This window comes from Antedon mediterranea, chromosome 6 (assembly GCF_964355755.1).
Source record: "Antedon mediterranea chromosome 6, ecAntMedi1.1, whole genome shotgun sequence".
Taxonomy (NCBI): domain Eukaryota; kingdom Metazoa; phylum Echinodermata; class Crinoidea; order Comatulida; family Antedonidae; genus Antedon; species Antedon mediterranea.
In genome coordinates, this window is record NC_092675.1 from 24488310 (window position 1) to 24514402 (window position 26093).

Below are 26093 nucleotides of genomic sequence, written 5' to 3' on the forward strand. Positions count from 1 at the left end.
AAATTATATTCTTTTCTTGTTTTATCTTCTAAAAATATTTATATGACTAAGTGTTATTTTATATTTAAATTATTTGTTTTTCTATTTGAATATCAACATTTATTTAAATCGTATTATAAAATACAATATAAATTCCATGGCAACGGCTTAGCAACGCTACGCACTGGGACGTTTTTAACCAGCATATAAAAACTCAAACAGAGTAGGCGCGCCTAGTCAGCAGAGCGGGAGAGAGAGAGAGAGCGGTAGCTTCTTGTCTAAAATTGAAATTGTTGAGAATGACCACTCTTAATGCTACTAGAACTATCAATAATTCTGATGGCAGGTGCCTTCTGGAGAATTGGGTAGAAGAGGTAAGATAATAGACAACAGATTACCGTTATTGAACTACTAGGCCTAGGCCTAGCGGCCGCTTTGTTGGTTGGTTGGCGGCCGCTTCGACCGTAATCCCTACCGTAATCTCTATCTAGCCTAGCTAGGCTAGATAGAGGCCTAGGTTAGGGTCATGGGCTAGGCCTAGCCTCCTTTACTTTAGGTAGGCTAGGGCCTAGGCTTATCAGATTGGCTTATCCTTGGGCCTACTAGGTTTAAAACTAGGCCTAGGCTAATAATACTAATAGCCTCGTAGTAAGTAGGAATAGGCTAGCCTAGCCTAGGCTATTCCTACTTACTACGAGGCTATTATTAGCCTAGTTTTAAACCTAGGCCCTAGGCCGCCTAGCTAGCCTAGGCCTAATTAGCTAGGCTACTAGCATACTAGGCCTAGGTCAATCTAAACTATAATAGATAGGCTAGGCCTAAAAGCCTAGCTAGCTAGCTGGGCCCTAGCCTAGCCTAGGCCTAACTAAGACTTAATTTAAAAACTCATTTATTAGAAAATTTTAGGATACAATTCCCAATGATCATCTTTTTTGAATTTGTGCTTGCCTATATAGGCTAGGCTAGGCTAAGTATATGGATAGGCCTAAATGTTTGCTTAGCCTAGGATATCGTAATATTATTATTATTATTTTTAACTAGGCCTAGGGCCTAGCCTAAATAAATTATTATCTATTTTTCTTATTTAAGAGATCCTGTAAAGATTTGGGGTATGAAGAAACTTCACATCAAGACAATGAAAAACCAACAACTGCAGCTTTTAAAGATGGGCACCCAGGAATCATGTCAATTAATACAAACGAAACTGAAAAATTAACAACTTGCAAAAACTCCTACCAAGAACCTCCAAAATCACAAGTTCGTACTAAAGGTAGGTCACACATTTGTTCCTCTAATTAACCTGTATTCTTTGATACCTTCCTTTTTTTGGCATATCTGAGCAATGCTGTTACTACTAGTACTACTTACTAAATATTAATGCTAATATTTTAATAATTAATATGTGTAGTCTTTGCTGTGGTTTTAGCGTTTGATTGTTTGTCATTTGAATGATAAAATATGCATTGATGTACTTGATAATGTCAACAGTTTATTATTAATAGCATTAGTAGCATTTTATGATGATAATTTAACAAAACCACAGTACAAGTTTTATGATTTTATAATCAGCCTGTAAAGTTATTGAATCTTAAGTTGTCAATCCGCTTATGCCTTATATAAAAAGAATGGTACTGTACTATATAGAAACTCATTCACTCACAACTCAGTGCATACAATACTTATAATAATGCTACCGTTGACTGATAATTCCTTGCACAATACCTGTACATATGGTTTAACTTATTTTTTAGTTTTTGATAATATATTCATCACTGTTTGATAGGGCGGAAACGTGAGCTTTTAGAGAAGGCACTGTTTGAACAAGTAGCACAAGAAGTAAACCAGGAATTCAATCCTCCTCCTCCAGATGTAGAATATGTTTCTATTACCAAAAAAGACTTTACCGTGGAAGGTTTTCAATCGAAGGAAATACAACCTCAATTTGAGCACAATGTAGAGACAGAACAGCCAGTAACATTTTGGAGTACACACAAAAATAAAATCCATGTAAGTGATACTTGTGCATTCAAACAAAATTAATTTCAGTAGTCCTGCTTAAAAATGTTCATAGCAAATAGACAATTTCAGCAATTTTTTTTATGCAAACTTGACATTGCATTGTCAAGTTTGCATAAAAAAAATTTCTGAAATTGTCTATGTTATAATTATAACCTATGAGCCTTCAAAATAAAAGGCCACCACACTGTCTTTTATGTTTGGGAAAAACCTCGGAAGACAGACATTTTTGCTATGTGGGGAATTGATTTATTCATAATTATTTATGTGTTTGCTGGGGTTTCCCATAATTAAGGAAATTTGAATTTAAGGAAAGGCTTCCTGAAATTCTTTTATTTATCACACATTTTATAATCTATCTATTTTTTGTAAATATTCTTGCTCTTTTAATTTTTAATTGCCAAAATGCTTGCAAAGAATTTGCCAAGGTGTGTAAATAATAGATGCCCATGCCTATCGATTTCTTAAAAATCAATATGATGATGTCACAAACGCTTATTGCAATCTTGAGTTACTGTACTGTATCATCAATAAGATATTCAACATTACCTCAGTTTATTAGCACTTCATTTATTCAACGTATTCCATATTAAACACATCAGCTACAAAAATATAATATTTACTACTACTATTCCTTTAATCTACACTCATACACCCAAGTCTCACTATTTATCTAGATTTCCTCGGCATCATAGGAAAATTCTGTAATAATACAGCATCACATGTGTGTCATATGTATCACCTAGTACTTTCATAGACCATAAACTATAAACCTACATGATACAGGTCATTGATAGACATGAGAGATGCTGTATTCAAGAATTTTCCTATGATACAGTGGAAATATTGTTTTATATGGAGATATAGCTCTGAGAATGTTGTGTAATATTGTACTGTATGTTATGTTACATGTGCACATCTATATTTCAAATGATAATAAACTGATTTTTTTATTTTTTATTAATTCACAGGGTGTTACCCAAGTTAAAACTGATACACCATTCAAGAAGAACACATCGTTTAGTAAACCAATATCAGAATACACCGATGAATCTCAGCCATATGACGCTGAACGATATCCATGGATGTGAGTGTCTGTCGTAGCAAGTGTAATAAATATATTTTAATGGATTTTTCTTCATAATAATTGTACACTAATAATACCACTATTTCTGTGAGGCATGAACATAATATTTTGATGATAAAATATAGTACATAATGGGGTGAAAATTGTTTTGTTTGAGTGGAGAACATATTTTATATCAATAAAATTATCAAAAACAATACAATTTGCCCATTTTTCATTGAAATGCCTATTTACTAATGTAATAAATATAACAGTAGGTTCGTGGTTCGGTATGACTTTCATTTACCATGCACTAAAAAAAGGTAACTCTGTCTTTACCATGCAGTGATATTCCAAACTGTAGGCCTATAGATGGATTTAAATAATTTATTGATTTATTTAAACTTCTTTGCAGTGTGGTCTATTGAAATTAACAATTATCCTAACACCCCTGCTGGCCAAATACGCCTTCCATAAATTGTCTAGCTTTATACGAAAATGCATATCAAAGAATAGAATTTGACCTGTACATGGTTTTTCACTCGACTAATTGTGTCCATTTATGAATTTATAATTACGTGCTGTTAAAAGGAATGAAACTGAACGCCATTTACTGGAGTCTCATTAACATTTTTAAATAATTTTTCAAAATTAGTTTCTAATAAAGTCTAGTTTTGCATAAATCCTGAACGTCAGATTTTCAGGGAGTAGTATGTGAATGTTTTTTTTTGCATTTGAAAATAATACATGTACCAAAAATAGTAATTTTAAAATTAATTTCATTGTCAATTTCTGAGATTTCAGTCTTAATTGTGTTCCTAAGTACAATACATCTGCTTCAGGAGGCAATAAAGATTACATTATGATTTTGGGGTAGGTCTTTTTGACTTTCCCCTTCCCCTCCCCACATCACTGAACTACTTTTTTTCATAGTTTAACTATTTTTATAATGTCATTGTATAATATTAATTATATAGTTGTTATGTGGAAATAAATAGAAATTGAGAAATTAATTAATGTCCAATGGATGATTTATTCTCATTTATGCAATTCGTATGTGTATTTTTTATTCATGAACAATTATTTATATGGAAATAAATAATAAACAAATGGAGTACTGTACTCAAGTAAACTCGATTATCTTAGATACCTGATGAGGCTATATTCTTTATACAATCAGCATATATTTATTTATTCATACACAATTATTATTTATTCATATGTACACTTCATCAATGTAAATTATACTTTATGTAGCTCTCATATGTAGATTTTGGAATAAATTTCACCATTATTTGGTTATTAATGTCTTCACTGTTGTGAATCGTGATGAATGCTTTTGTCATTGTTTGTAACTACTGTGGAGTAGCTTTGCATCAGGATGTTGAGTAATTGGTCAGATGTTTTGCCCTACTCTGACGTAATTTGTTGCGTATTTTTTCACAAGTATTACTTGCATATTTTTTCACAAGTCATAGTCATAGTCATATATACTTTATTGTCCATTTAAAAAAAACAGAAATGTGATTTGAAAACTGGCAAAATACAAAAATATAAAATACAATTTACAAAAACACACACAAAAAGTTAAGAGGCTAAAAATTGTTAAAATTAGATAAAAATTATCGGTTACATTTTACCTTTGTACTCTGGAGTTATATAAGTGTATAGCATTAGGTACAAACGAGCACCTAAACCGTTTTGTTTTGGTATTAAGTGCACGTAGTCTTATGCCAGAATTCATGAGAGCAAATTGTTTGTGAAGAGGATGTGTTTCATCATCAATGATACTTTTTACTTTTTTTAACACATTTTCTTTATACAAGGATTCAACATCAGGTAAGTGCTCTCCTACTAGTCTAATTGCTCTATTTCCTATTCGATTAAGTTTAATTTTATCTTTTTGCATTGTATTACCATAAAAACAAACATTACAAAAAAGTATTACACTGAGAATTACAGAGTTATAAAACAATTTAAGTATAGTTTTGTCAATTTGTAGGTACTTCATTTTTCTTAAAATAAACATCCTTTGGTTGGCTTTGCATGTGGCTTTATTTACATTATTTATCCAATTTAGCTTATTGTCAATTATACAACCCAGATATTTGTACTCATTTACTACTTCAATCTCATTTTCATTTATAATCAGAGGTTCTAAGGGTTCTTTAATTTTCCTAAAATCAATTTGCATTTCTTTTGTTTTCTTTATGTTTAGTTTCAGGTTGTTATTGCAGCACCAGTGATAAAAATCACATCCTAGTTGTCTATAGCTTGTTTCATCATTGCCAGTAATGTATCCAGTGATGACTGTGTCATCTGCATATTTTACTATACAACATTCATTTGAATTGGCTCTGAAACTGCTGGTGAACAGTGAAAACAACATTGGGGAGATAACAGACCCTTGTGGCGTGCCAATGCTAACAGTTCTTTTATCAGATAAAATACCGTTTAGTTTAACATACTGGAACCTTTTTGTTAAGAAATTATATATCCATGAAGTCAATGTGTCGTTTACGTTCATTTCTTTAAGTTTGCGTACTAATGAACCAGGTTCAACGGTATTAAAAGCACTAGAAAAATCTATATACAAACATCTTACATATGATTTAGGCACATCTAAATGTTGGTAAATATTATGTAAGTGGAAGAGCACAGCATCTTCAACACTTCTATTACTCTGATAGGCAAATTAGTATTCTCAATGTACTTAGAATGAAGTACAAATTACGTCAAAGTAGGGCAAAACATCTGACCAATGAATGCTTTTAATAAATAATATTGAATTTTCAGTAACATTTTAACATGTTGCCAAATCAGGAATACAAAATACACTCATTAACAAAGGAGACAGGAACAACCAATAATTGTTTTTTATGAGTTATTATTTATGAAAAATCACTTCAAAATCAAGGCATATTTAAGTTTTTACTTGCATTAATACGTTTTTTTAAGTCTGTAAATGCCATATACCATATATACCATTCTATTCTGTAGCCTACTTTAGAAATAATACAATATATGAAAAATTATTCTCTATACAAATGTTTTAATATTTTAGTTTTAAAATATATATTAATTTACTTTATTACCATCAATATTTAAAGTATCACTTAACTTTTGAATCTAATTATTTCATTACAGCAGTAAAATAAGTTGTTGTGTTAAAATCGACTCTAATGCAAATGTATACAAATAAAAGATGTCAAATTATATTCAGTGGTACAAATATTTGGAATATGGAATGTCTATTGATTGGGTATATGCAAATATTCATTTTAACACTTAATGAAGAAAAATGTGCTTGTTACATCCTGGTACCATTCAGTACCCAAATTGAAAGCATCTACAGTACAAAAATTCCATAAAATATGTCACAATACAGTATTTAGAAATTATTTATTTATGAATAAAATTAACATATGTTTATTACATATTATTACTGCAAGCCATTGAAATTCTGAAAAATTCTTTATCATTCCTTGTTATTACGATATACGTGTATTTTTATAATTAAAAAAAATATATTTTTAACCCGCATGTTTAATTATATATTCTATGTTGAAATATTTCCACCACCAAACAATTTACCATTATTCTATAAAACATTGGTACAAAAATCTTTACCTAGGTAACCTTTTAAATTTATTTTCAAGAAGTGCAAGGCAACACTTTTACATATAATTATAAAAATAAGAAATATGAATAATTCCACTTTATTATACACAGTCACATACTAATAATCTAATTAATACTACTAATTATTAATAACTAATAATAAATTAATTTGCATTATTAATAGTAAAAATTAATTATTTTGTTAGTAGTGTATGATGAATGAACTTTGATACATTAATTACACATAATTAATCAAAATTGTTATAAATTTGCACCATAATTTTGGTTAACAAAATATAATATTTGAAGAATTATAGTTAACTAATGCAAGTCATTTCGTTTACGAGACTATGACACAATACTGTATTAACATTCTCAAGACCCTTTATACTATCGTATTTATCATAAAATGTGATATCCAGGCAAATAAGCGATATTCTAGGTGGTTTAATATAATTTATTTTCTTTCAACAACTTTACTTCTTAGAAAAAAATGACCGAATACTGCCAGCGATAGATGTTCTTTTATCTTTATCAGCGGGCTTCTGTAAATGAAAAGAAACCAAAAATATATAAAAATACTAGAGATTGCGATAGTAAAAATTGGAGTGAAAAAATATTTTAATGAAAAAATTATAGAAAATGTTTATTATATAATGGTTGTAAGTACCTCTTTTACTTTTCTGACTTGAACAGGGGCAACTGGTTCCTGAAAAAGATGCATATAAAATACTGAACACAACTGTTAAAATAATGTCATACATTCGGTCATTTGGTTGGAAAATTTCTAACACTGTTTCCTACTGTACTTAGATAAAATATAGTATTTCTCTCATCCTGTTACCTGTACCGGCAATTTTTAAAAAGCTGTACATACAAAGTACAAAATTCATTCCTATATGAGAACGTATGTAGTTACTGTATCATGAATTAATTAGTCCCATATACTATCACTATGTTGTAAGATTACAGTAGCTAGCTATTATACTAGTGTTATTAATGTTGAAACACCATTGAGAAAAAACCAGTGTTAATTAATCCCTGTTTATACAGATCATTCACAGATGTCAACAGACAGCAGCAACTTTATAGACAAATAAAATAAATTGAAAATGTGATGATTATTATACAGTAGTGTGCAGTGAAGTTTCATACAGTATAATAATGAGTGATTAAAGTGGGTAGTTAATGATTGTGCAATTGAAATAAACTGAAAAAAATATAACTTTATATAGCTAATATGACATTGACACATTCAAACTACATAAATAACACCAAGAAATCATCATGTACTACTAATAATATGATTAAAAAAAGTGTTTGTGAAAACAAAGCTGGTTATTAAGGCCAAATGCACATTACCATGCACCATCACCCCTTCCCCCACTCTCCCCAAAGAAAGAACAAAACAACAAATCTGCTTATAATGTAAGTTAATTTAGCAAGCTCAAAAATGTCTCAGCAGCTAAGTCAAGTGAACCAAAATTATTATACAAAAATGAACTTGTTTTTAAAACAAATAAGCAGGCCATGATAACAAAAATTCTCTAAAAAAAAAAAAAAATGATGGTATTCAGAAGATACCTGTATGAATGAAATGCTGCAGAACCAAAAGCAACCTGTATGAATTAAATGCAGTTGCAAACCAAAAGCAAGCAGTTGTCAATTATTTTTGGCACCAGTCATTTTGGCCGCCGTTTATAGAACGCCTAAATTCATGACATGCCATTCTCATTACTTCATAGCTTTACTTACCAATCTTCTAATATGGCAGGGTAATAAATACATTCTCAACTCAACTTGGTGTTAGCCAAATGAAAATGATATTTGTCCTTTTTGGCGAATCATGAATTTGGGCGCTCCATACTTGGTGGGCAAAATGAACAGTGGCCGATATGCACTGTGACCAAGCAAGCATACCTTTTCCCCAATAAGACTAATGTAGGAGGCTCGACTTACAGCTGTTTCACCAGACGCATTTGTAGTTTTTTCCTTAGATGTGAGACGGTTTGGCGTTCTTCTTACACTGGCTGTATCACTGCTTGCACCTTCACCAGCCATAGCATTTCTTGGGGAGAGATAGTCTTCTTGGGGCTATGTGAGGAACAAGTTATTCTTGCTTTTGCCTTTCTTTTAAAAACTACTCCAAAAAGTAGTTGTATATAGGTTTCATTGTACATTATACAAATAAAAGATGTCAAATTCAGTGGTACGAATATTTGAAAACATAGAATATTTGATATTTGATATGTAAATATTCGTACCAAATAATAACATTTATTTATTTTGTATAACACTTTTATTCAATTCTTTCAACAACTGTGTTGTTTCACCCTGGTACAGTAAATGAATGTGCAAGACAATGACATAGAGTTTAATACAAATTTTATTTTATTTCTAAAATATAACGAGGGTGGTCCATTCAGTCGAAGCTGATCATTATCAATGCTTATAATTGATATATGGACAATACTTTAAACCTCTCTGCTCTAAGCCCATTTTAAATGCATATTCAGTACCACCATTTTAATGGGGCCATTAACAAATGAGAAAAAGGGTGGAAATGATTAGTCATAATAAAAAGAATAGAATTGAAATATCAATGCAAGAATCTATATGTGTCAGTTGATAGCAGGTGATGTGATTTTAATCTTTTGTAAAAAAAAAAGTGAGCTCATGATAAGGCCAGGCAAATTACAATATATGGTTCATATCAGCAACATCTTGGTGCAGGATTTTAGTAAACTTTCCTCTTCAGATTATAATCACATGCGCAAACACATTGACTCAAGGTCAACAGGTCATAGTAATTATAAGTATCCTGTTAGGCCAACACTTTTACTATGGATATATGAATACAAAAAGTCATTTTGTGAATAGAATGTAACATACTATCCGCTATTTTCATTTTTCCCGGTCAATCTCAGTTGTTTTATTATATTTCTTAAAAAAACAAGAACATTTTATGATAATTTCCAATGAAATCAGTTGATGAGAACCATATAATGTACTTCCCATGGCCTAAGATTAAAATAGGATTAATTAATCATTTCACCAACATTTTTATCATGACCATCATTTTTTTTTTAACGTTTGGAAAATTTGTAAAACTTACTGCAATTGGTTCAATTCCTTGGTAATCATCTGATTCCGATTCATTAATGATCAGCTCTGCATAATCAAAGTCATCAGATACCTGAATAAAAGTTACTATTCATTATCAAATTTCCATACAAAATTGTTAATACTAGGCCTATAGTTGTATGGGAAATTCTGTCTCAAGAACAAATATCTAAGTTTGAGACTCTCAAATTTGTTCAAGGTTGACTGGAGGATATTGATCAAACTATTTATTACATTATAATTATATACATACACTTTCAGTACTAGTGTAATGTGGTAAAGATTTATAAAACTATATGACATTTTGTTAAATTTATTATAAATTAATTAATTATAGTCTGAAATATTATATTGTAATGAAGAAAATACAGAAAAGCATACACCAATCCATTGCAGTATTGGTTACTATTAATGGGTTACTATTACAGTATTACTACGTAGTATTAATAGGTTACTATTATTTGGTTACTAAAAATACTGTATGTTGTTTACAAAAGTACAGATTACCATTACAGTATGGTTTACCATAGAGATATTATAGTTCACTATAATATCTCTATGGGTTTACTCAGTATGGTTTACTATTACAATCAATAAAGTCGGCTCTTGAAATGATGTTTAAATCTATAGTTCATAATATATATAAATAACAGTACAAATTTGTATTTATCTTAATTAAATCATCTCCAAATGTTCATATCTAAACCTTTTTATTCCCCAAATAGGCATCATTTCCCAGGGCCTTGCCACCTGACTCGTCAGGTTTAACCTTTTAACAGTAGGCCTATACCATTGATTGGTTGATTGATTTATCATTAAGAATATTAATAAAATGCATCTACATTAATGCTAATAGTACAAAATACACATGACAGCCACATGACCACTTCTACCTAAATCAATCGTTACAATCTAACTTAGTCACATGTCTATTACTAGGTTACAGTTTGGTACTGACTCCTACATATGTAATTATTAGAGTAATGTGTTATTAATTAATATTAATTAATACACACCTGTCCACATGCTTCAGTTAAGTAGTCAGAATAAGGAGATACTGGATTCTGTAAAACAAAATGCATTTCATTTGAATTAAAACATTTAAAATAATTTTTATCTAGATTTAGTATTAAGAGTATTAATTTATTTACAGACATTCAGAATTATAAGTTAACTAAATTTTCAATGAAAAAACAACTCAACATCCCCAATCAAAAGGACCAATCCAATACTGCGAAGTATTGTAAATCCACAAAGAAAGCCCTATTAAGCTCTGTCTACACTATCAAACTTTATGTGACAAAAAAGTTTGATGTGCCCAAATATGGTTGTGATATGCCCAAACATGGAAGTGATATGACATCATCATGTCCATATATGGGCACATCACATTTTTTTGTCACGTAAAGTTTGATAGTGTAGACAAGGCTTTACAAGCAAAATTAAGGTACAGATATATTATAACCTGTGTATCTTGCGATGTAATTAATTAACTATTTATTATAATAAATTATTTATCTGCTTTGTTAATGGAATTGTATTTGTATGTCTTTCTATAATCTAAAAAAGAAAAAATTGTTAACCATAATTGTTGTAACTTTTGGAATTTTCCTCTATTATATATGCATGCATTTCTTTAATCATGGACCATTTGTAAGAACATTATTTAAATGAAAATGTCATCCATGTAAAATAAGTTTATAAATAAATAAATAAATTATACAGTAGATGTGTACCAATACCTTTTGGTAGTATGCAACCATCTCATTTAGTGTTTTAAATACTGGTAGCTCCCCAACCACAACATACTTGCCATTGCGTAATTGATCAATCATAAAATGCTTAATTTTTGATGGTGTCCTAAAAGAAAAACATTTTTTCCTTATTAACATGTACACTGTAAAATCACTGCAACACTTCATGACGGAAATGTACATAGGTAGTCTAGCATACGATGACATACGATAGGTGTGTAGGCCTATATACAGGAACATATTTTTAATATTATAGTAGTGTAACCACTCACAATTATACAACAAACAAGAAATATGTACAACATTTACATAAAAAGAACTTATAATCAAAATATTCAAATTGAAATGTCAAATTGAACCTAAAGGAATTCATTCTCAAACCATGGAGGTATATACCTCCATGCTCAAACACACGCAATGTGAATACCACTAATTACATAATATTGCCTACCATTAAGAAGTTAATAGTGAGAAATACAGAAACAATGTTGATACTGAAATATATGATATAAATTTTTAATATTGTTTGGAATCTGGTATAATTCGACTCAAACCTTTTCTTAAGGCTACAAACTACATTGTGATCTGATTCATAAAACTGATACACAAAACTTACTTAATTGACATCGAATAACCAAAGCGACTTTCACTAACACGTATCAAGAAACATCCAATTGTTTTATTTTCCAGTAATTGCTCAGATGCTCTGAAAATGGAAAATCAATACATTTAAAACAATGAACCATCAGAGTAGTATTCGAAAATCATGTTCATCCAACAATACTGTGTATGTGTCTTTAGCCGAAAAGAGTAAGTGATTGCTACTGGCAGCGAAAGGTCTGTGGGTCCTCAGTTACAACCTCTACATTTGATATGTCCCTTTCAATTAAATGAGGCCAATATTTCATAAAGTGACAACTGAGTGAAGTGAATCTAATAATGTAATGACTCAATTAAATATTAGCGATGGTAGACAAAGAATGAATATTAAATCAAGCATACATTCCCAATAATGAATTTTTTTAATTACTGTACAGAATCTCAGTTATTCTGCTGTGATTTGACAAAGGGTAATAAATCTTACTTTACATATTACTTTATGGAAGTGATCATAATTGAAATAAATGAAATTATAAAAATAACCAAAAAATCAAGGGTCATAACTTTATGACTATGATGATAAGGACTTTACATTTAATAATGTCTTGATAATTTCACAAAACTTATTCTTATCTATTTTCCCTTTCACACCCATATGCTATACAGTGTATGATATAGTTGTTTTACAACAATTAGTAGATTGTGTTAGGAAAAAAAGAAAATTCAAAAATTGAATCTATTTTACAGTAGGCCTATATAAACTTTTACACATGCACAGTATATAAAGATAGGCCTACCCACCTCCTCGTAATGATACCATGAAACCAAGGCGCAAACTGTCCATCTGATGTCTGTCTAACTTGGTCTGTCTGTGTCTGTTGAAACCAACGTACAGATGCTGCCCGTGTTCCCTTTTCGCCAAACTTTCCAACCTCTTTTGTACGAATAAATTCATCTTCCAAAATGTCCTCTTGATCTGTATCACCCCCTGACTCATGGGCCTAAGTTAAAATATTTTTGGGTAAATTATGAGTGCTTGATCTATCACTAACTGGCTCAATAGTTAAAAGTGTCACCAGAATGGGTTACTCCTAACACCGTTCACTCTACCCCTAAAAAATGGCATTATTGATACTACAGAAAAGGTGCCTCCCTGAATGCAAAGGTCATACTAAATGGTTCAAACTACTCACTTCATCTCTATTCTCTGCTGTAGTAGATGCAGGAGCAAAGTTTACCGTTGGTGGTGGTGGTACATCAAGAATTTGAATGACTGGTGCTGGTTCATTCTTTTCATCAAAATAATCTGAGAAAAAGTGTATACAGCAAACCGGTCAACAAGAGTATTTTAGTATGCAAGTTACAAAGTGAAATGCTATGAACACATACTGTGTTACTATTTACGAATGTATATTAAAAGAAACCATATAACAAAATTGTTTTTTTTTTTAACTGGGAATTTTTCAAATGGTATTGAGGCTCAATAAGTTTTAATTTGTTTTATAAACATCACCTTATTGTTGAATGCAAACTCTTGCAATTAAAAGTTACCTGAAGGAATATCCTTATCTTGTTCAACTAATTTCAACTGGATTTGTTTGTTCTCTAAAGACAATTGTTTCATCTTTTCAAGAAACTCCTTTGCCTCTCTTGCTTCACGGCGTGCAACTTCCAACATTCGTCGGAATTTGACACGTACCAAGAAGCCTCGTACAACTTTCTGCATCTGAATGGCAGACTTTCCCATTTCAACCATTTTCTCTTCCAGTTTTTCTTGATGATAGTACTTCAGGAATACTTTTGTCTTTCTACAGATATAGGATTAATATTTATTTATAATATATTTAAATTTATGATACTAGAAATTAATTAATCAATTATATACATTTAACTCATTTAGAAATTTTAAACCACCCAGTGATATACTGGAAATTAATTAATTAAAGGCATAGGGAAATTCTAAACCACCCAGTGATGTACTGAATTGATTACTTATATACATTTAACAGGCATATCATTATATTTATAAATTACTACTTATTATAAAGCTGCCTCAACCAAGATTTGAACCTACAATATTCTGTTTGATATACAAACATCATACCATTAGACCACTGGGGCTTTTTGATATGGTTCTTCAAAATCAATTATAATAATACAGTAATAAAACAATACAAAATGACTTCACACTTTATTCCCTTGAAGTTTAATAAAATAGATTCATCTTTTATTTCTTTCTTCCTTCCTTTAGGCGATGATGTTCACATGTTAGTAGCTGTGTATTAATACTACAGATCTCATTATTATTATGATAGTCTGACTCATGCTGAAATTGATTTGTTTCTGTGGCATAAGAGTGTGAACTATAGCTGAATATGAAATGGGTCAGACCATCAGCGCACAAATGTCAATGCCTTGCATATATTTTAGGCTCAACTTATCTTTAAATCCAATATCATGTGTTTTTTTAAATATATTAATTATTACACAAAGGCACCTCACAAGTTGGAAAGACCTTTGCTTCAAGGTGCCTCAGCTAACAAATACAACATTTTAAAACAAAAAGACAGAAACATCAATCAAATCTTCCAGAATTAACAAGAAATTGTTGTACATAATAAAACACTAAAGCATTTACACAAGTCGAAAGAAGATCATGTTTTATTATCATCATAGACAATTAAGCATTGGATTTGATTGATTATTCTGTGCATATATCATCACTACAAATTATCCAAATTATGTTAAATTGAAAAAGTATACAAATATTTTTGAGAAAATGTAAAATAAAAAATATAATATAATAAATCCTACCCAATCTGCCAATCAGTTAGTTTCATGTCAGTCAAAATCTTGATAACTCCACGGTTATCTGTTACAAGGTTTGGACTTAATGCCAAGATACGGTATCTGTAGAGGGAAAAAAACAATTACAAAAAGTCACTTTACAAATTTTTAAATTTTGAATGTTTTTTTAATCTATTTTTGCTGTCATATTTTCATATTCATGTTGTTAATTTTAAGGATTTTAAACACATTTTAAACAGAAGTAGGTTGATTGCAAAATGTAACTAAAAATTGTGTCTTTAGACAAAATTCAGCATCGTGTTATTTATGCATAATTAGTGATCCATTACAGATTTTCAAACACGTACACATTTATTTAATGCAAAGTTTAACTTTAAATGGCATCCCTAGAGAGACATCTACAATATAAAATATAACAGTAATTGATACGGTAACCTTTTAACAAAATCTGCAAAAAGAGGTCGAACTGCATATCCAAGCTTCCTAATCCTAGTTGTCTCAAGCATGCCTGTGTAACGGAGCTAATAATAAAGCATAATGCATTAGTGTGGTACTTCAAATCTGTTCTATAAAAGCATCATCAACCTTTTGTATATCTCAATATTTAAGTTAATAGTTGAAATAAATACAAAAAAAATGCTTGTATGCTTTTTTCATTGTCCTTTATATGAAATATATAACATAAATGGTTTGTCCCTTTCGATTTGACTTTGTACATTGGATACATTTGTGATGTTCGGTGTTTGAACAATTATCTAGTCCATGATGAATACTGTTATTTATACTCTATTCACATGAGGAAATAATATTGTTATAATAATTGTAATGTATGATTCTCACCTGAGCAGTGACAAATTTTGCTTCAAATTTCCGAGCAGCTTTTGAAGTGTTTGGTTTCACACATCGAATAAAATGAGGGTTGGATAGATCTAGTCGTTCCATTAACACTGACAGTGAGTTCTGAAAATTTAATTATAGTAAATGTAGGCTTACATACAGTACAGTACAGTGTATAGATATTAGTTTTATCTATTTATTTGTTGACCATGCACCTTTGAATCAGTGGCATTCCTTATGTTAAGATTTTTAAAAATTGCAATCAATATTAAAAATTACAGAAAAAATATGTTAAATGTTGATGCATATTATGTTTACATAGTTTGTAAAACATTATTAGTTTATTTTTATTCCATTGAATTGTAAATTTTTAGTTCACTACGACTTGGCCTTAGAAATTATAACAATTACCTTAAACTGTGCACAAACAGTAAGTTTCTTCTTTCCAGCTGCAGCCTTCATTACTTTAGGTGTTCTCTAAATGTAATATACAATTTACATTAATATTGTATAAATTATATAAGTAAGCCTATAGTTCTCCTAAAGTTAACATAAATCTGTATTCTTATTAGCCGTTTACACAAAAATTTAGTGGGTTCTTTTATATATTCTACTATTAAACAGAACGTACGGTGACCATGCGCTCATGGATATGCACCAAAACTTTGGTATAAGCTTCCGGCTGAACTCCAAACAATGAAATCTTACGAGTTATTTTTCATACAATATCAGCAAAACTTGAAAACAAAAATATGGCTTCTATATTTTCTTTACATTTTGGCTCGCAAAACTTTTGTGTTTGGTGTATCAGGTGAGTTATATTATAATCTATGCTCTTTTCACACATAAATTGCAGCATATGCGGTAATGAAGCTAGTATTGCTACAGAAAGTAGTTCTTTTTAGTTAATTTTATCGTTTTATGTGTGAATTGGGGACAATTTGCATCTTTACAGAACAAAAAGGATTTTTACACACAATCTGGAGTTTTGTGAAGTTATTGTAATATAACCGTCTCACTGATCTGTGTAAAAAAAGCTATACTATAGAATTCACTTATTTCTAACTCAATGTTCTTACTCTTCGTCTTCTTGATTTAACTGTTGATTTTTTGCTGCTTCTTCTCTGTAATGCAAGCGTTCCTGTGCGTGATATAGTACCTGAAAAAATTTTTTTTTTAAATTATTAATGGTGCAACAGTAATAATGCAATGATGATAGACAGTTCAATCCAGTTTGTGTAATTTGTGTAAATTGATATAGGTAAATATGCACCGTAATTGAGCTTAGCTACTAGTTAAGATTACATTTAAATGTCAGGTAATTGAAACAGATGTGTGAGGTGTCCTGAATGATTGGTTTGGTCTACTAGTGTTCCTGTTCCCAGACATGAAAGAAATTGAACAAAAGTTTTTTTTTTAGAGCCTGTTTCTACTTAGCAAGAAAATACAGATTATAAATACCATATTTAAAAAAAACAGTATTTTTTTGCCAGCAGAAGAATTGTTTATTGGTTTTAAAATCCCAATTGATTGCAATTCTCGTCAAATACCAGTTTTTAAAATGTTTCTCTGGAGAAATGTTTAGTTGCAAAGCGATCCTTTTCATAAAAATGGTTTCTTAGGAAACTGTTCTTTTGACATTTTTCAGTAGAAACATATTTTACAAAAAGTGTTCCACTAAAAATATACCTTTAAATATAAGGCTAAGAAGATGGATGCTTGACCTCTGAAACACTTGCATAGTTCCATTTGGTAATGAGTCACGATTCTTCTCAAGAAAATTGTTAGCATTGTATTCAACCTATAAATAAAATACAGCACTTTAATATTTAATATTTTAACATACAATTATCACAAATAAAATTTTAAAAATTCTTGTCATACTAGTAGAACGCCTACTTTGTTTCTATGAAACAATGAGAGAAATAAATGCGCTATATAGGTAGATACTAAAAGTGTGTTTTAAAACCTCATTATAATCACGGAGTGATGATGATGAAGGTTTGAACTAAAAACCCTATGTCTATATGGTAAGCATAATTATACTGACCCGTCCAGCATAGTGGTCAATGCTGAAATTATTACTGGTAGACACTTTTGCCTTTATGTAATGGTGATTCTTAGAAAAGTTTTGACCCATCTTCTCAACCAGTGAATGGTCAGTTCCCTGTATACACACATAACAAATATTATTGAATATTTAAAATAAAAAATATCCATCTGGAAAAATGTAATTATTAGTGACAACTTGTGAAACTTATTTGAAATTAATTGAATATTAAATAAGTAGGTTATAAAAATTGTTAAACTCATGGTGATAATGTTGAATTGACTTTATAATCATTTTGCTTGGATAAAGATGGTGTTAATACAAAATAACAATTTGATTTTAAATTGTTCTAGAATGAATTCATTCATACATGCAATTTATACAATTTTGAATTATTATAATTTTTAAGGCATATAATGAGAGAAGATCAATTATATAATGTTAAAAAATGATCATACAATTACAAGTAGGCCAAGTAAAAAAAAATGTAGTTTCATGTCCAAAATTTATTCCTTTTTTTTTACTATTTACTTTATTTTTATAATTTATTTGGTAATGGAAAACTGAAAATTATTATAATAATTTTACTAATGATTGCAAGTGGGTTTTTGTCTAAATTTGGCAGTTTATTACGTTTACGGATTAGTTTTCCTTTGGTTTTCCACAAGCGACTTTGAGCACTTTGGTGGATATATTCACTCAACAATGTTGAGTAAATTGAATTTCTTTTTTTAACTGAATAAAATCATTTGTCTTTTTTATGAAAAAGAAAATATATATGTGTATGCTAATCATGCTAATTTTATAAGGGAGTGGATGTGAAACTAACTTTTTTTTTGATTTGGCCTTATTAAATTATGAACTATTGCACTCTGAGGAAGCAATATCTTGAATGATTTATAAGAGAGCCTACGGACATGTGATTGACAGATAAGACAAGTGATTTGCTGTTTAAAATTAATATTCACAAACCTTGGGGAAATGGCTTTCTTCATCCAGGAGTGCAAATATTCCAATTGGCTTTGCAAGAAACAGATCCTTTATAAAAAATAAAATTGATTGTTTACAGGCTTTGCACAAACAATCACTATACACACTACTAAATAAATTATTAAAACAGTGCTCATATTCAGAACATATTCCTGATATAAGCAATGTTTCAATAATTTGACAGTATGATTTATATATATTGCACTGATGAAGGGCTAGTGTTGCCCGAAAGCTCTACTAACTTTTCTGACTGTTTTACTTTATCGTTTTGATTTAGCTTTTCACTTTCTTTTTGTATCTCCATTGAGATCCAGCCACTGATACCCACAGCATTGTCATTTTTTTCAGTAATTTGCCTTTGGATTTATATATACATACACACTATATACACACAGCAGGCAGAAAACATGAATTCTAAACCGCCTGGTGGTATACTACACTGTACATTGGCAAAAATCTGAAATTTTGAGACAGTGAAGGAAATTGTGAACCGTGATGATGTCACTAAAAATTTAAAGTTCTAAAAATTTTTGTTTGTTTGTGGTAATGTTTTTTAACAATATTCGAAAAAACATGTAACAACATGAATATAGTAGAACAGTCAGAACAACAGTTAATACATCTTATCCGAAGATATTTTATTTAAATTATATTACCTGAACTTAAAGAAAACTACTAGAATAATGGTTTTAAAAGTTCCTATAATAGCATATCATACATAGGCTATTTATATAAAATGGTTAAAATCTATTTTGTATAAAAACAGAACGTTGAATACTAACCAACAGTGGCTGGTTGTTAACAAATGGTATATTTTTCCAATCAACTCCTTCATTCTTGTACTCTTCTTGCTCCAGAAGAAAAATGTGCTATATAAAAATATTAAAATTGGTGTAATGGTCAATTTCTATTTAGAAGTTAATTTAAAGTTTTTTTTTAAACTGGTATTTTAGTGCCAATATAAATGGTTCCTCACAGTAAGGAACACGTTTTTATTATAATATGAATTTTATAAAATGGCAACATATAATTCTTCTTATTTCAAAAAATAAATAACTAAATTTACATGTAAATTTGTTCATAATAGCATGTTATACACAATGATTTGCAGAATTATTACTGGACAGGTGGTTTTTGGCAACATCTTTCTATCCATTAATATTTATGGTGCCATAATGCATAATGGGGCAATTAAGCAATATGATATTAACAACAGCAAAAATTAACAGTGCATCTCTCAAACATGATGGTTTCAACGTGATTGACATTTTCATAAACTTAAATATGAATTTAGGTCAGGGTTAAACCAATTGAATATTAAACTCCTTGATTTAACAGAAGCTTGAGGAAATGCATTTTTTTGTCCATGTAAACATGTAATAAGATTGTAGAGGGGGCACTACATGTTTTGAAATGTATGTACTTCTATACTACGTTTGCTCATAAATTCCTTGAGTGATATGCAATAATTATTTGGGGAGTTGCAGGGGAAACGAAGCTACAGAGAATACACATACTTTTTAAGAGCTTCGGCTCATTACATACCCATTTTGTATCAAATACGTTTTCCATTCATTATGATTTAGATTAAACTTATAGAAATATTCTTGTAAAAGAAATACTATATATATAATTATAAATAAATAGTATGTATAGTACCGCGAATGATGATTTACTTACCTGGTTAAAGAAGAATTGAAGCTGCTCATTTGCAAGGTTAATGCAGGCTTGTTCAAAGCTGTTGGTTTGTAGATGTTCAAATCCAAATATATCTAAAATACCTGTGAATATACAGAAAAGGAACATTTGAATAAAAGCTGCCCTTTTACTGTTATCTGGTAGTTAGGAGGTGAGGCAGTGCATCAAAACATGTTGGGAATATGGATCACTTTTAATAGGCGCCTAATTTAACTATGTTTTTACAAATGTTCAACACACAGATGAGCTGGACCACCTTTCAATGCCAAAGCCTCTGGTATATTCAGGTTTAAGCCTCCCTAAGAATTTGAGAAAGGTCCAATTAAAAATAATTGTTCTTACCAACTTCTGTACATTTACTTGCATCTAGATCTTCTTCAGAGGCTAGAAGCTGGTTAATTTTATTCACAATCCAACTAAAGAGACGGCCATACAAAGCTTTAGTCATAGCATCTCTAGCGTCACAGGCTTGCTCTGCAGTGTAGTTACGTTGAAAGACTTCTCCATGAGCAGAACTTGTTGCATATGTCAAAATTCCACATAACTCATCCTTCTGCATTCCAAGCAAGTCCTACTCAAATAAAACATTTAATACATTTTTAAATTTGCGTTGAATCAATAACTAGATTAAATAAAAGAAAACAATAGGGTGTATTATTTTGTAACATAATTTGACCGCTGAACTAAATACTCACACAAATAACTTGCACTGCCTGTGGATTCTTAATGATGGCTGCATCATTATCATTTGTATCAAACTCAATTTGACCGAATGCCAGAACCGCTGCAAGGATAACAAACATGTCCTCTTTTTCCTAAAATACAATCAAAAGTCAACAATTACAGAATAACTACTTTTTGGACCACTGAGGTTTTTAATTAGTGACCATAACAGAACATGCTTAAAAGAGCTTAGGGTCTAAGCAACAGAAAAATGGAGCTACATAACATTTTATTAATACTGTATCAAGAGTTTATAGAAAAAGAACTATTCATTTCTTTATATTTCAGCTTCAATCCATGGAAAACTGTAAATATCAGATATCTTTAAAATCTAATCCACAAATTATATATATATACAGTAAATGTAATATTAATGATGGTTTGGCCAAAACAAGAGGGAAAAAGACATGAATAGCTTTTACATATATACATTACCAGATTTCTCTGTTCTGTTTCTGAAAAGTTGTAATTCCAAGTTGATGGTTACAAGAATAATCTTCTTATTTGAAGATCATTTTATTTACATAAAAATTAAAAGACCAAGAAAATAGAAAATTAAAATGTCTAACTCACCTCATCAAGGAAACCAACCAGATCCATTGCATTATTCACTTCAGAAAACAGTTTTTTTGTTTCTGCTGATTTTGTCTGAACTCTTCCAGAACCATTTGTTAAATATCTAAACAGAAGAAAATAATTTCACAGTTTGTCTATTTAAAGTGTTTTATTGTTTTAATACTTCTCTAAGGTAATAATTTGTTGTATTAACGCCGGAAAGTTCAGAACTTACACTGGGTAAGTTTAGCTCAACGGCAAAGATATCTTGCAGTGCTTATATCCTATTAAGGCCCATTACAAATACTAAATAAACAGCTTTACTCAATATAAAATAAAAATATGAAACTGATTTACTAATCTTACTTGTAGTTTTCTGCATGTTTTAGTTTATATCTTTTAGAATCTTCTGTACTTAAACCAGCAAACATATAGTAGAAGATATGAAAATTCTCTTCCTCTGAATTTTGATAAATAACACGTGACTTCTCAAGCAGATATTCTGAAATTTTAGCTCCCATGACTTCATAAAAAAAACACAGTTGTATTAGAAATATAAAAATAAATTTCTACAAATGGTCACAAATACCAATTGATAATTGTGCTGCACCAATACTTTGGCATATTCTTACAATCGAGAATATCTACTTTTCTACGTTCTACTAAGTACAAATAATTTGAACATTCCTTGTACTGTATTTGGAAAAGATTTTAAGTTTCAAATAGAAAATAAGGCCTAGTGTTTAACATTCATACTTTTTTATTTACAAAAATGTTTTTTATTATTCAATTAGAATTTTGAGAACAGAAAGAAATAATATGATGGCAGAAATAAAGTTCTAGAGATGGATGGGGCATGGTCTGACGAAAAGATGAAAGGGTAAATAAGTTAGAAGTTGGATGTAGAAAAGTAAAGGTGACCTGCAAAGATATGATAAAAGAAAGATCAGTTTGGAAGAAAATGATGCACAAAACAGGAAGAAGTAGAGAGATCGTGTAACAGCATGGGTGAGTGTCAGTGACTACTTGGAAGAAGGAGAAAATTGCTTTTAATAAAAGATGATGATTGGTATGCCTTTAACTTACCAGCACCATTCATGAATTTAAGCTGAATATATTTTCCAAATCTACTTGAGTTATCATTCATAACTGTTTGTGCATTGCCAAATGCCTCAAGTAGAGGATTCACCTATAAATATAGAAAAAAACAAAGCCATTATTATTTGAATTTACAGTTATTTACAGGTTATGGAGAAAGCATCATCTTTTACTCTTTTCATGCATATAATTCTAGTAAGTTATTATTTGATTTTTTTAATTTTTCAACTCTTTGATATGAAGTTTATTATATCTGCATATTTGTTTAATTTCATATATCTTTCATATTTATATTTAGTTTGTGTCTCTTGATAAAATGTCTTCTTTCTTCTTCTGTAGGCATATTTTATTAGTTATGATGGTTGTCTTTTCTAAAATTTTATCAGGTAATATAACTAAAATAAACGCATTTATCATTTTTAATTACCTGTAGAATCTGTTGTTCAAGTTGAGATTTGCCATGACAAATGTCAATGAGGTGTTTAATGATCAATTTGGTGCTCTCTGTCTTCCCAGCTCCACTTTCACCACTTTAACAAAAAAAGAATATCTTTAAAAAAAATTATTTTTAACACCATACTGTTCAATTGCATACTTTGTTTTTTTCAAAAATATATTATTCATTCTCAATTGAGGACATTTGGATTGGGTTCTCTGTGTACCAACAGCATGCACAGTGCAACGCTCACAATGTACTGCTGTACATGGAAGGGGCTGATATTGATCAGACACGTCACCAAGGTTACCTCCAGAAATGCACTGGGTTCTTGAAAGCGCCTACGAGTCAGATGTGTACACTAGAACTTAGTACTCGTCCGAGAAGACTTGTTCTATTATCGAGGAGAGCATGAACCATTTGTCCATTTTATGGCACTATATGCATATTTTGTTTATCTGTTGTAAAGACCAGATAAACCACTGCTTTATACTTGGGTCAGAACGCAAAAGCAATGGTCTCACAAAAATAAATTACCTGATAACAATACACTGGTTTCTTTTACCCCCTATTGAACTTCCCGTCACCATAGCCTGATATGCAGCATCAGATACTCCAAATATATGTGGCGGATTCGCAGTACGCTTTTGGCTCTTGTATTTTTCAGAAACCTAAAGAAAACATTATTTTTATTGAATTGGATGAGATACTATACATTATATTTTCTTTTGATTGTCTGAAATGTAAGATTTAAATATATATTATATAAATCCAAACTTGCGTTCCATATTTATATAATAATAATGTATTGTTGTATTGTTTTGATATAATAACAACAATGCACTTTAGTACTTTATGCCCTCTAATATTGGAAAGATAAGGCATTACAAACGTTTTTCAATCAGGGTACTACTGTAATAAAGTACATTAGTACAAAATACATTAATTGGTTTTGTTTCAATTATTACTATGCACTTTTAATGTAACATTTCCTGTTCGCTATCAAATAAAACAGTATGCATGCATTATTACGTTCTCTGTAAACATTGACCTTGGATTTATTTACTATTGTTATGATACGCATGGCTTTGTTATGGTAATTTTTGTAAAGTACACCTTCTTACCTCTTTCCCATAAATCCCAATGTCTCGAAATGGATTCACGGCTACTAAAATATCTCCAACATAGGTCTGAAAAGATTATATATTTTTAATATTAACATACTTTGTTTAAAATGCATTGAATTTTCAGTACTAAGCCTACTACGTCGACTCTTGTACCCACTACCAATGACGTGTACTGTAAACAACCAAGAAGGGGCTCTAATTATTAGCCCTGAAAGTAACTCACGTAAATTTTATCCTGGTTGTAGCGGCATTTCAGTTCTTCAAGTAGAATTGCTTCATCAAGATTAGAGAGAGTTGCTAAATCGTCTATATTTCCAATATCAGTTCGAGACATATTTAATGATTACAATCCTCAAAGTGTCTACTACTATTAGGTAGTATAATACTACCAACTCATTATATCGACAACAGGTGCGGTCATTCCGAATAAAAATAGAAAAGGTATTGTCACTAGCATATACAATACAAACAATATATACCAGTATCTGATTGGTTACCTTTATTTAATGTATGCGTCATAATGCATCATCAGGTAAGTTATTGAAGTTTACCGATCAACCATGATATAACGGGCGTATACAGACGTTCTGTTACGTCAATTGCTGTAAACTGAATTAATCATCACACAATTTAATGAAAAATACTAACAAAATAACATAAGCCTATCTGGTTTCCTAACCTTATTTTGGTTTTTTTAGATAGTACCTAGGTGATCAGGTCTGGGGGACGAGCTTTAGGCCTACAACGTTACACTATTTACTTCCACACTGTGCTAATAGTATCCTACCTTGCAATAATGTGTATACATAATATTTTGGACTACAAACTAGAAAACTGTACATTAAGTTCTGAAACTGTGTATGAAAACAAACATTATTTTATATCGACATCAATATTCTAGAATCAGAATAAATTCTAGTAAAGGACGATCATACGGATTAACATTTACAACCTAAAAGACAAAAGTCTTTTAAAGAAAAAATCGTATAAAGTTGTGTAAAAATAGAATGTTTATGAACAGTTACAACTTATATTTACCTATTGGTTTTGCTCACTTTATATTCCTGTTTTGTGATATAAAAGGCATTATACTTAATTAAAATAGGTAAATCTTAACTTAACTCAAATATATTTTCCAAATCCACTGAATTACTTTGATCCAGGCATTGTCTCTTTCGGTTTGTAAACTGATGTATTTCCGTCAAAATGTTCCCTTCAACGGATCAGCTCTTATAAGACAATTTAATTCCAGCTCGATTTGGGCTATTTCATATACCATCAAGTTTTCGTGGCATTTTTACATATGTGTTCGTCTATATTTTTATCTGCATACTTAAAAATATCTCCTTCCTATTCTCACTATCGATAGGATGTCATTGCCCAATTGATTGATTGCAACATTTACAATTTGACAGAAAATGAGCTAATACATCTTCTGAATCGGCTGGGTACATTTGATTTGCGTTCAAGCGCTTCATTTTAAAAAACATGGAACTCTTTTTGAGTGATTATCCTGGAAAGCATTCTCGGTTTGTGGTTCAAACATATCTCCATTGTTGGACTTGAGTATCCGCTGTTCCTGGTAAGTTGTTGTCATTCTCTATTGGGTCAC

The 26093-nt window shown here is 30.4% G+C and overlaps 2 protein-coding genes across 4 annotated transcripts; one reads left to right on the plus strand and one right to left on the minus strand.

Moving 5' to 3' along the window:
• Positions 1 to 202: 202 nt before the first annotated feature.
• Positions 203 to 3225, plus strand: LOC140052717 (sperm-associated antigen 8-like). The gene is made up of 4 exons (XM_072098408.1): positions 203 to 353; positions 1069 to 1249; positions 1763 to 1986; positions 2967 to 3225. Exons 1-4 carry the CDS (start codon positions 279 to 281, stop codon positions 3084 to 3086), a joined length of 600 nt encoding a protein of 199 aa, XP_071954509.1. The 5' UTR covers positions 203 to 278; the 3' UTR covers positions 3087 to 3225.
• An 860-nt stretch (positions 3226 to 4085) lies between these two features.
• LOC140052716 (myosin-IIIb-like) lies at positions 4086 to 24884 on the minus strand. Of its 3 annotated transcripts, none has more exons than XM_072098405.1 (29): positions 24705 to 24884; positions 24479 to 24544; positions 23892 to 24025; positions 23346 to 23448; positions 22907 to 23009; positions 22187 to 22343; positions 21839 to 21944; positions 21238 to 21357; positions 20885 to 21113; positions 20525 to 20625; positions 19627 to 19713; positions 18827 to 18892; positions 17855 to 17971; positions 17494 to 17605; positions 16884 to 16963; positions 16216 to 16281; positions 15808 to 15927; positions 15403 to 15488; positions 14974 to 15069; positions 13711 to 13967; positions 13353 to 13465; positions 12961 to 13160; positions 12176 to 12265; positions 11548 to 11665; positions 10822 to 10869; positions 9798 to 9878; positions 8642 to 8776; positions 7353 to 7391; positions 4086 to 7227 (listed from the first exon to the last, which is right to left on the minus strand). In XM_072098405.1, the coding sequence occupies exons 1-29, from the start codon at positions 24813 to 24815 to the stop codon at positions 7159 to 7161; spliced, it is 3210 nt and encodes a 1069-aa protein (XP_071954506.1). In that variant the 5' UTR covers positions 24816 to 24884; the 3' UTR covers positions 4086 to 7158. The 3 variants fall into 3 exon arrangements, with proteins under 3 accessions (XP_071954506.1, XP_071954505.1, XP_071954507.1); XM_072098404.1 differs by having other exon boundaries at positions 8603 to 8776; XM_072098406.1 differs by lacking the exon at positions 8642 to 8776.
• Between the last annotated feature and the right edge of the window lie 1209 nt (positions 24885 to 26093).